The 13,062-nt window shown below is 40.7% G+C and overlaps 1 protein-coding gene across 1 annotated transcript in view; it reads right to left on the reverse strand.

The window, feature by feature from the left end:
• Positions 1-832: 832 nt before the first annotated feature.
• Positions 833-13,062, reverse strand: part of LOC118666507 (biliverdin reductase A-like) — a 60,867-nt gene continuing 48,637 nt past the window's right edge. Inside the window, exons 7-8 of the mRNA XM_036328948.1 lie at positions 5,577-5,748; positions 833-1,069 (exon numbers count right to left, since the gene is read on the reverse strand). Coding sequence (XP_036184841.1) covers positions 991-1,069; positions 5,577-5,748 — 251 coding nt within the window. The 3' untranslated portion in view covers positions 833-990. The remainder of the gene's footprint in view (positions 1,070-5,576; positions 5,749-13,062) is intronic.

A 13,062-nucleotide genomic window follows, 5' to 3' on the forward strand; every position in this document is an offset into this window, starting at 1 on the left:
TGTACCGCAAAGCATATCTACACTTACAGGTACCCCTGCAGTTAAATTATCCATTCCCTGAACCTCAGCTTCTTCCCTATAGAGACTCAACCACACAGCATGTTGTGCAGGAGTCAATAATGTTTTACAAAAAACTTTCCAGTCCCATGGTGTCATGTGATAGGACCCAGCTATAGCTTCTACCATCCCATGAGTGTAAGGGGAATGCAAACCATTTTCCTTAATACTTCTCTTAATCTCTTTAGAAAAGGTGTAGGGGAGGTAGTCATGCTGTCGCTGCCCCTGAGCATTAATAATCACAGGGAAAGCACTCAGATCAGGATCCTTAGCTGCTTCCTGTAAACACTAAGACATAGCAGTAGCTCGCCCAGGCCGAGCTGCCGTCCATGGCGATGCTGTTGGTCGTATAAGGGGTGTACCAAAATGGAGACTTTCAAAGTGGGGATCTTCATCATCATCTATAACCCAGGTCGGAGGGACTATTTAATCCCCTGGCTTAAGATCCTCCCACTTAGGGGGCTTAGTTAGATCAGAAATTATTTGCCTTCCTTCCTCATCTGCCTTCTCAATCTCATCATCAGTGACAAAAGCCACCGATGTTGCAGCAGGAGCAGTGGGTTGCAGGGGCTTCAAAGCAGTTGTCACATAAGCCCAGGTTCCTAAAAGAGAACCTCCAACTGCACTGCCTTTCTCCTGCTCTCTCTTTAATGTACTGCCCTCAGGGTTCCACACCTCTGCCTCTAGTGTTCCCTTATCTGGAAACCAGGGGCAGTGATAATGAATCTGCTCCATAAGAGCAAGTAAATGTTTATCTTTAACATCGCAGCCCTTGGACCGCAGCAGCTGCTGCATAAGCTAAGAAAAGAGCTGTTGAAACTTAGTCACGGAATTCCCCATGCTTTTATCAGGAGATTTACGAAAGGCTACTCACCCAGCACTTTCTTTTTCGGCCGATTCCCCTCCTGATCTCACTCTCTGACTTCTCACAGTCTACATCTCTCTTGGAAGGCACCTGGTGCAGCGTGAATACAGTTCCTCACACGGGGCAACAACTGTGGGAAGGAAACTCCTAAGAAAGAAATAAGAAATAAGACACCCACACAAGAAGCAGGTAAATGGCCAACAGCACCTTTTGATCACCGTTGCTACCTATTTATCTACTTCAAAGTTATACAATCAATCACTGTTGCTAAGTGCAGTTACTAAAACAAGTGAACTACATAAAACATCATTAATCAATTTTTGCCCCGTTACCAAGGTATTATTAATCAACTTTGCCCCGTTGCTCTAGCTACTAATATCAACTTGCCCCGTTGCCCTAGCTATTAATATCAACTTGCCCCGTTTCCTAGACTATTATAAACTTGCCCCATTTCCATGACTACCCTCAACCATACATGGTTCCATTTCCCCAGTAACTGCCAACATACCTGAGAGGGACATTCAGAGGTCACAGTGGCCACACACCCGGAACCAGCAGTTTTCTGCGGCATCTACAGATACCCTCCCACAAATATCCCTCATGAACATAGATGCCAAAATCTTCAACAAAATCTTAGCAAATTGGATCCAGGAGTACATCAGAAAGACGATACACCATGACCAAGTAGGATTTATCCCAGGGATGCAAGGATAGTACAATATCCGCAAATCAATAAACGTGATACATCACATAAACAAATTGAGAGATAAAAACCACATAGTCATATCAATTGATGCAGAAAAAACATTTGACAAAAGCCAACACCCATTTTTTATAAAAATTATCAGCAAGGTGGGAATAGAAGGGTCATACCTCAACAAAATAAAAGCCATATATGACAAACCCACAGCCAACATCACACTCAATGGACAAAAACTAACACCATTCCGCCTAAGAACAGGAATAAGACAGGGATGCCCACTCTCACCACTCCTGTTCAACATAGTACTGGAAGTATGAGCCATGGCAATTAGATAAGAAGAAGAAATATAAGGCATCCAAATTGGAAAAGAAGAAGTAAAACTGTTCTTATTTGCAGATGACATGATATAATACATAAAAAACCCTAAAGACTCCATCAAAAAGCCATTAAACTTAATACATGGATTTGTCAATGTAGCAGGATACAAAGTTAACCCCAAGAAATCTATGGCATTTCTATAAACCAATAGTGAACTTACAGAAAGGGAGACTAAAAAAACAATCCCATTTACCATCACACCAAAAAAAATTAAGATACCTAGGAATAAACTTAACTAAGGAGGTAAAAGACCGCTACTCAGAAAAATACAGGATGTTGAAAAAAGAGATAGAGGGAGAAATAAACAGATGGAAGAACATACCGTGTTCATGGATTGGTAGAATCAACATCATTAAAATGTCCATACTACCCAAAGCAATCTATAAATTTAACGCACTTACCATTAAAATACCAACGACATATTTCACAGATCTAGAATGAACTCTCCAAAAATTCATCTGGAATAAAAAATGACCCCAAATAGCTGCAGCAATCCTGGGAAAGAACAAAGTAGGTGGGATCTCAATACCAGATATCAAGCTGTATTACAAAGCCACTGTTCTCAAAACTGCCTGGTACTGGCACAAGAACCGACATATAGATCAATGGAATAGAATAGAGAGCCCAGAAATCGGCCTGAACCAATATGCTCAATTAATATTTGACAAAGGAGGCACGAACATACAATGGAGTCAAGATAGTCTCTTCAATAAATGGTGTTGGGAAAATTGGACAGATACATGCAAGAAAATGAAACTGGACCACCAAACTTACACCATACACAAAAATAAACTCAAAATGGATAAAGGACTTAAATGTACAATGGGAAACCATAAAAAATACTAGAAGAATCCAAAGGCAACAAAATCTCAGACATATGTCGAAGCAATTTCTTCACCGATACAGCTCTTAGGGCATTGGAAACTAAAGAGAAAATAAACAAATGGGACTACATCAAAATAAAAAGCTTCTGCACAGCAAAAGAAACACTCAACAAAACAACAAGAAATTCCACTGCATGGGAGAACATATTTGCCAATGTTATCACTGATAAGGGTTTAATCTCCAACATTTATAGGGAACTCATACAACTTAACAAAAGGAAGATAAACAATCCAATCAAAAAATGGGCAAAAGACCTAAATAGACACTTTTCAAAAGAGGACATTCAAAAAGCCAAGAGACATATGAAAACATGCTCAAAGTCACTAATCATCTGAGAAATGCAAATCAAAACAACAATGAGGTACCATTTCACACCAGTCAGAATGGCTATCATCAATAATTCAACAAACGACAAGTGCTGGAGAGGATGTGGAGAAAAAGGAACACTCATGCACTGCTGGTAGGAATGCAGACTGCTGCAGCCACTCTGGAAGATAGTATGGAGTTTCCTTAAAACACTAAAAATGGAACTCCTATTTGACCCTGTGATCTCACCTCTAGGAATATATCCCAAGAAAACAGAAACACCAATCAGAAAGGATATATGCACCCCTATGTTCATAGAAGCACAATTCACCATAGGTAATATCTGGAAACAGCCTAAGTGCCCATCAGCAGATGAATGGATTAGAAAACTGTGATACATCTACATGACGGAACACTATGCTCCTGTAAAAAAGAAGGAATTCTTACCATTTGCAACAGCATGGATTGAACTGGAGAGCATTATGCTAAATGAAATAAGCCAGTCAATGAAGGAAAAATACCACATGATCCCACTCATTTATAAATAATAAAGACCATTATACACTTATGAACAAAAATAGATAGAGAGTCAGAGCAGCCTCGAACAGACTGTCAAACTACAGCGGGAAGGCCGGGGAGGGTTGGGGAGTGGGGGGTGGAGTGTAAGAGATCAACCGAAGGACTTGTATGCATGCATATAAGCATAACCAATGGACATAAGACACTGGGGGTTAGGGGAGGCCAGGGGATTGTTAAGGGCGGGAAAAAAAGGAGACATATGTAATACTCTTTGTAATACTTTAAGCAATAAAACAATTAAAAAATAAAATAAAATAAATAACGAGTACACATCTTTACCTACGTTGTGGTGGTGATGGTGGTGAAATTAAAAATGCCATTTGTGAGGTGGAGAGTATTATATGAATTTAACAACTGTGGTATTTGCCATCTGCCCAACCTTCACCCAATGCTTTGCAATGCGAGTCAGCTCTTGCTTCCTGTCTGATTCCCACTCCACGATGGAGCACAGCACCTCCTCCTCTAAGAAGCATGATCTGACCTCTCCAGTTGCCTGTTCCCTGCACTCCTGCAGCACCCTGAGCTACCTTTACCTCTGAACGCAGGGGACAGACCCTAACAGTGGACACGGCTGCAATTCCACGTGACCAGCATCAGAGCCAGGGCCACCCTCTGCATGTTTCACCGTCATCTGTTACCTCTGCCTTTTCCTAGCAAAGAGGAGACTCCTCAAAATGGACATCAGGTTTCACTCAGGAATTAAATTAATTTTCTCTTTTTTAAATACCCAATGATCTGTTTATTTTACTACCAAGAGACCCACCTACTTGGAAATACACATAGGCACTCTAAAACTTTAGCTGTTTTAAATATTTTACAGAGCTGAAATGCTTTTAAAGGAAATTTATAAATGTGTTTTTGTTGAAAAATACTTGGTATGAGAAAGAATCAGAATATTTGGAGAACAGTATGACAGTATGATGTAATAATAAAGGTAACATGAATGTTTGGACATGTGATAAGCAAGCAGGGTAACATGTTAATGACAAGATCTAGGTCGTATTTGTAAGTGTGTTCACTGCAAAATTCTTTCAACCTCACCATATGTCTGAAACTTTTACAGTAAAACTAGAGGCCCAGTGCACGAAAATTTGTGCACTGGGGCAGGGGATCCCTCAGCCTGGCCTACACCCTCTCACAGTCCGGGAGTCCTTAGGGGATGTCCTACTGTGGAGGTGACCTGGCTGGCCAATCAGGAGATGGCACTGCCGCAATCACCCCGCCGCTGCTGCCTGGCCTCCCTCTGTGGGAGGCAACCAGACAGGCCAATCAGGGGATGGTTACAGAACCTCCACATCACCCCTCCACCATCACTGGTCACCCCCACCCCCCCTACCCCCACTTGCCATTCCCTCCCTCTGCCCACTGGCATGCACCTTGGCTGGCCTGGCACCACCTGGTAACTGGCCCCGCCCTCTGCTGACTGGTTGTTCCACAGTTTGGTCAATTTGCATATTATGCTTTTATTAGATAGAATTTTGGGAATTATTCAGGTCACAGAAGCTACTAGGTCTGATATTGCTAGCTTGTATGGCTCAGGCAACCTGCTCAAATTCTGTAAGTCTCTGTTTACTTACTAGCCAAGGGTATCATGTTTGTCTTATTTACCTTTCAAGGCTTCTGTGAAGAGGAAATAGAGCAATATACGTGAAATCTCAGTAAATGTCCTGTTAGCAAAAGCAGGCAGCCCTTCTGGAGTTGGGGCTAAGGGTGTAGGCCCACCAGGTTCCCTCTAGATTCACCCTGATGAACACGGGAGAATGTCCTTAAGTTTTCTTCTCTTCACGGTTTCCCACAACCTACCGTTTGTTCTCTGTCTCCAAGCACACAGTCATTTTCAGGTACTGATCTTCCTTTCGCTCTTCCAAAGTGGCAGACACGAGAGAAAGTTCCCTGAAGAGCGAGAGAGGCCAGGTCAGGCAAGAAACTCCACTGAATGAAGGGAAACCAAACCGCTCTTCTTCCAATGGGCCAGCTGTGGGAATTACAAACACGGTGGGAAGCGGGAAGCAAAGGACTGACAGCTGGAGAGCAGGGGAGTGGCATACATAGGTATGGTAGGGAGTAACCATTGTGGCTTGTGATCAGGACAGCACAGCCTCGCCTTACCACATGGGGGTGCAAGATGATGAATCACACTGATGAAAACTCAGGTGCTTGAATGTAAACCCTTTCCTAAAAGTGTCTCAATTTTTTCTTGTTTATTAAATTTGGTGTTGGTAGTATAATACATCATTTTATTGGAAACAGCAGTCCATCTAGTCCACAGGCTAATAAAACTGTTTCAGATTTCTAATATGTATGTGCATATTATACACAGACACATATATACCAATACATAAGTATCCTCATCAGTTAGTGAGTTGAAGAAGTAAGAAATCACCATATTCAGCTCAAGTCGTATGTTCCTATATATACAATTTAACTATCTGTATACATGACAAGAAGGTAAAAGTTTCATGATAACTGTGAAGAATACTATAATATCCAGAAACTATGTCAACATCAGAAAATTGACAAAGTGGTAAGTGTTTTCTTAATCTACTTTCCTGAACAAAATTATATTCAAGAGTATCTGTGTGATAAATCTACTCAAGATACAGCTCCTCTTTTCCTCAGCCTAAATTTTAAAAATAATCTAGATTTAGAGGAGAGGAAAAATGGCGGCGGTATAAACGGACGTGTCCTCTGCCTTGTCCTGGAGCAGATAAGGGTGAGCAGCTGAAACGGGTAACATGCAGCCCGAATAGGCAGAGGATTTTCAGCTGAGAGACTGTCTGCAGCTAGGAAAGACCGAGAACCCCCAGGAAAAAAAGGACGGTTGGAGACTGCGGCTGAAGCCTCTCCTGGTGCGCCAGCTAAGCAGCGGAGACTGCGCCATCTTGGGTGGTTGTTGCCGGCTTCCAGAGACCAGCTACTCACCTGGAAACAAGGGATCTCAAGCAGCGTCACTGCCTGAACTCAGACTGCTTCTTCTCACGGAAAGGTTGGACATCCCCTAAAGGTGCGGTTTGCAGTTCGGGTTGGAGGGAGGACCGAGCTCGCGCGCGCGCGCACGGGGCGGAATCTGCGCCCCACAGAGTCTGCAGCAGTTGGGACCAGCGTGACCCGCGAGTGGGGAAGGGGCCCCACAGGGCTGCTGGCAGAAGGGAACGCGAAAAATGAGCCCATAGCTGGACTGGATGTAAGGGAGCAGCCTTGGACTTTGCCAATCTGTTGGCTGCTTGGTGCCAGGGGCGAGTGAGCGCGCGGAGACTGCGCGCAGAGACTGTGCGCAGACCTGGAAGGTGGAGGCTTGCGAATTCGCACAACTATCAGGCTCTTGTTACAGTTCCCCTTAGATCCGTGCATTTGATTATTAAACCCAGTGCATGGGATTCCCCAGTTGGGGTCATTCACAGAGCCTGTAGGGGAAAGTTCTTTTTGGGGAGCCTGGGAAACAGCGGGCAGTGGCAAGGAACCAGCTCTGGGAAGTGGTCTTTCCTGAATCAGTTCCCAATACCATAGAGGAAAAAAAAAAAAAAACCCTACTGATAGAGAGGACTTATAGCCTCGCAGGTCAATCCAGACACACTGCCACCCAGAGGCAGAGCCACGAACTGTCTCTTCTGCGATCACAAATAAAGGCAGTCTGGTAAACAAATACAAGCTGCCTTAAAATCAGGTCTGTGGTTTACTGCACGGAGGGACAGTGTATCGCAGGGAAGTTCAACACTTCCCTGAATGCCTGGCAGGACTGAGGCGTGCCAAAAAGAAGAGTGGAAGATCTGAAGCACCTTCACTTCCGAATATTTTTATATATATATATATATATATATATATATATATATTTTTAATTCTTTTTCCACCATTTCATTAAGAACCTATTTTATTATTTTTTTTTTATTTTTTATTTTTTTCATCACTTGATTTTACCTTTTTAATTACTACATTTTTTAACCAGTATTATTGCTATCCTTTTACCATTTTTTCAAGTGTCATTTTATTTTTTATTATTTTTTTAATTTTTCTTTATTTTATTTTGGGATTAGTGTTATACACACTATTTCCATCGTTCCTTTAGCATCATTTCTCTCTAGCTCACATTTACCCTTAAGCCAAAACTCTCTTCCTCACTTTTCCCCTTTTGTTGTCCTGTTTCTCTTACCCTATTCCTGCTTTGGATTTTACCTATTCCTTCTTTCTAACCACTGTCTAAATTTCACCCTACTTATATATCTAATTTCCAATCCCTCGCTCTCCCCATACAAATAGCCTCTTCGCCACCTCTATTTCATTCTCTTACTTTTTTTTTGTTTTTGTTTTGTTTTTTGTTTTTTTTGTATTTTTGTTTTTTTTCTTCTCTCCCTTTTCCCAATCTCATTTCGGCACTCCTTTTTTTTTTTTTTTTTCTCTTTAATCTTTTTCTCTTTTTTCTTCTATATCCCCTAATTCTCTTCGCTCGGGGGGGCCACCTTTATTTGGGGTTATTAATATCGTGAATGCATTTAGTTTGTTGCCTTGTACGTTGTGCCTTGTTGTGTTGTATTTTGTGCCTTTGAATCAGCGCAGCAGAGAGAGAACTACATAACCAAACACCTTGAGAAGAGAAATCATGGTGAAACAAAGAACCAACCCAAATATGAGAGAAAAACAGGCATCATCAGAAAAGGAAGTAAACGAAATGGAGGCAATGGAGGCAAGCAACCTGTCAGAGAAAGAATTCAGAGTAATGGTCATAAGGTGGATGAAAAAAATGGAAGACCAATTCAACAATATGTGTAGGAACCAAGAGGAAATGAAGAAGAACCAAGAGGAAATGAAGAGAAACCAAGAAGAAATGAAAAACGACATCACTGCCATAAAGAACTCAATAGAAAGCATCAACAGTAGACTTGGAGAAGCAGAGGACCGCATCAGCGAGCTAGAAGACAAGGTAGAAAAAAATACCCAAACAGAACAGCTTCTAGAAAAAAAAATTAAAAAGCAGGAGGAGAGCCTTAGAGAACTCTGGGACAATGCTAAACGAAACAACATCCGAATAATAGGGGTGCCAGAAGGAGAGGAAACTGAGCAAGGAATAGAAAACCTGTTTGAAAAAATAGTAACAGAAAATTTCCCTGATATAGGGAGGAAAAAACTCACACAAATCCAAGAAGCTCACAGAGTCCCAAACAAAATGAACCCGAAAAGACCGACACCAAGGCACATAATAATTAAATTGGCAAACACCAACGACAAAGCAAGAATCTTAAAAGCAGCCAGAGAGAGACAGAAAGTTACCTACAAAGGATCCCCCATCAGACTAGCGACCGATTTCTCAACAGAAACACATCAGGCAAGAAGGGAATGGAATGAAATATACAAAGTCATGCAAAGGAAGGGTCTGAATCCAAGAATACTATACCCAGCGAGGCTAGCAATCAAAATTGAGGGTCAAATCAGGAGCTTCACAGACAAAAACGGTCTACGAGAGTTTATTACAACCAAACCAGCAATGCAAGAAATGCTACAGGGTCTGCTGTAAATAGAAAAAACAGGAAACAAAGAAGGAACGCAGCGGTAAAGAACAAAAATGGCGACTAACAAGTTTCTATCAATAATAACTTTAAATGTAAATGGATTAAATTCCCCAGTCAAAAGGCATAGGGTAAATGAGTGGATAAGAAAACATGACCCATATATCTGCTGTCTACAGGAAACCCACCTCACAAAAAAAGACGCACACAGACTGATGGTGAAGGGATGGAAAAAGGTTTTTCAGGCCAATGGAAGTGAAAAAAAAGCCGGGGTAGCAATACTTATATCTGACAAATTAGATCTCAAAGTGAAGGACATAAAAAGAGATCAAGAAGGCCACTTCATAATACTAAAGGGAGCAGTCCAACAAGAAGAAATAACTCTGGTAAATATATATGCACCCAATATAGGAGCACCCAAATACGTAAGAAATCTTCTGGAGAAGATCAAGGGAGAGATTGACAGCAATACAATCATAGTAGGGGATCTTAACACCCCATTATCTCCACTGGACAAATCCTCTAAACAGAAACTCAGCAAAGAAACATCAATCCTAAATGACTCACTAGATCAGATGGAATTAATTGACATCTTCAGAACATTTCACCCCAAAGTCACAGAATATACATTCTCCTCGGGTGCACATTTGTCATCTTCAAAGATAGACCATATATTGGGTAACAGACAAAGCCTCTTCAAATTCAAGAAAATTGAAATCATATCAAGTATCTTCTCAGATCACAAAGGCATAAAACTGGAAATCAACTACAACAAAAACAATCCAAAAAAATCAAACACATGGAGACTAAATAGCATGCTATTAAACAACGACTGGGTCACCAGTGAGATCAAAGAAGAAATAAAAAACATCATGGCAACAAATGACAATGAAAACACAACAATCCAAAACCTATGGGACAGCAAAAGCAGTCTTGAGAGGGAAGTTCATAGCTCTACAAGCCTACTGCAAGAAACAAGAAACAATGAAAATAAATGACCTAACTCTACAACTCGAAGAATTAGAAAGAGAGCAACAAAAAAAGCCCACTGTAAGCAGAAGGAAGGAAATAACAAAGATCAGAGCGGAGATAAACGACATAGAGACCAAAAAAACAATACAAAAGATCAACAAAACCAAGAGCTGGTTCTTTGAAAGGATAAACAAGATTGATACACCTCTAGCCAGGCTCACCAAGAAACAAAGAGAGAGGACCCAAATAAACAAAATCAGAAATGAAAGAGGAGAAATAACAACAGACCCCATAGAAATACAAAGGATTGTTAGAAAATACTATGAACAACTCTACTCCAACACACTAGACAACCTGGAGGAAATGGACATATTCCTAGATAAATACAACCTTCCAAAACTTAACCAGGAAGAATCAAAAAATCTCAATAGGCCAATAACTATGGAGGAAATCGAAGCAGTAATCAAAAAGCTTCCAGCAAACAAAATCCCGGGGCCAGATGGCTTCACAGGGGAGTTTTACCAAACATTCAAGGAAGACCTAAAACCTATCCTCCTCAGACTATGTCAAAAGATCCAAGAGGAAGGAGCACTTCCCAGCTCATTCTATGAAGCCAACATCACCCTAATCCCAAAACCAGATAAAGACAATACAATGAAAGAGAATTACAGGCCAATATCCCTCATGAACATAGATGCCAAAATCCTCAACAAAATCCTAGCAAATCGGATCCAGCAGTACATCAAAAAGATCATACACCATGACCAAGTAGGATTTATCCCAGGGATGCAAGGATGGTACAATATCCGCAAATCAATAAATGTGATACATCACATAAACAAATTGAGAGAGAAAAACCACATAGTCATATCAATTGATGCGGAAAAAGCATTTGACAAAATCCAACACCCTTTCTTGATAAAAACTCTCAGCAAGATAGGAATTGAGGGATCATACCTCAACATAATAAAAGCCATATATGACAAACCCACAGCCAACATCATAATCAATGGGCAAAAACTAAAACCATTCCCCCTAAAAACAGGAACAAGACAGGGATGCCCCCTCTCACCACTCCTGTTCAACATAGTACTGGAAGTACTAGCCATTGCGATCAGACACGAAGAAGAAATAAAAGGCATCCAGATTGGAAAAGAAGAAGTAAAACTGTCCTTATTTGCAGATGACATGATACTGTACATACAGAACCCTAAAGACTCCATCAAAAAATTATTAGACTTAATAAATGAATTCGTCAATGTAGCAGGATACAAAATTAATGCTAAGAAATCCATGGCATTTCTTTACACCAATAGTGAACTTACAGAAAGTGAAACTACAGAAGCAATCCCATTTACCATTGCACCAAAAAATTTAAAATACCTAGGAATAAACTTAACTAAGGAGGTAAAAGACTTATATGCTGAAAACTACAGGACACTGAAAAAAGAGATAGAGGAAGACATAAACAGATGGAAGAATATACCGTGTTCATGGATTGGTAGAATCAACATCATCAAAATGTCCATACTACCCAAAGCAATTTATAGATTCAATGCAATCCCCATTAAATTACCAACAGCATATTTCACAGATCTAGAACGAACGTTCCAAAAATTCATCTGGAATAAAAAAAGACCCCGAATAGCTGCAACAATCCTCAGAAAGAACAAAGTAGGTGGGATCTCAATACCAGATATCAAACTGTATTACAAAGCCACTGTTCTTAAAACAGCTTGGTACTGGCACAAGAACAGACATATAGATCAATGGAATAGAATAGAGACCCCAGAAATCAACCCAAACCACTATGCCCAATTAATATTCGACAAAGGAGGCAAGAACATACAATGGAGTCAAGACAGTCTTTTCAATAAATGGTGTTGGGAAAATTGGACAGATACATGCAAAAGGATGAAACTAGATCACCAACTCACACCATACACAAAAATAAACTCAAAATGGATAAAAGACTTAAACGTAAGACGGGAAACCATAAAAATACTAGAGGAATCCACAGGCAGCGAAATCGCAAACATATGCCGAAGAAATTTCTTCTCTGATAATGCTCCTAGGGCAATGGAAACTAAAGAGAAAATAAACAAATGGGACTACATCAAAATAAAAAGCTTTTGCACAGCAAAGGAAACCATCAACAAAACAACAAGAAGACCCACTACATGGGAGAACATATTTGCCAATGATACCACCGATAAGGGTTCAATTTCCAACATTTACAGGGATCTCATGAAACTTAACAAAAGGAAGATAAACAATCCAATAAAAAAATGGGCAACGGACCTAGATAGACACTTTTCGAAAGAGGACATACAGAAGGCCGAAAAACATATGAAAACCTGCTCAAAGTCACTAATTATACGAGAGATGCAAATCAAAACGACAATGCGTTATCATCTCACACCTGTCAGAATGGCTATCATCAACAAATCAACAAACAACAAGTGTTGGAGAGGATGTGGAGAAAAAGGAACCCTTCTGCACTGCTGGTGGGAATGCAGACTGGTGCAGCCACTGTGGAGAACAGTATGGAGCTACCTCAGACGACTAAAAATGGAACTCCCATTTGACCCAGTGATCCCACTATTAGGAATATATCCCAAGCAACCAGAAACGCCAATCAGAAAGGATATATGCACCCCTATGTTCATAGCAGCACAATTCACCATAGCTAAGATTTGGAAACAGCCTAAGTGCCCATCAGCAGATGAGTGGATTAGAAAACTGTGGTACATATACACAATGGAATACTATGCTGCGGTAAAAAAAAAGGAACTCTTGCCTTTTGCAACAGCATGGAT

Source organism: Myotis myotis, unplaced genomic scaffold, assembly GCF_014108235.1.
Source record: "Myotis myotis isolate mMyoMyo1 unplaced genomic scaffold, mMyoMyo1.p scaffold_m19_p_11, whole genome shotgun sequence".
NCBI lineage: Eukaryota > Metazoa > Chordata > Mammalia > Chiroptera > Vespertilionidae > Myotis > Myotis myotis.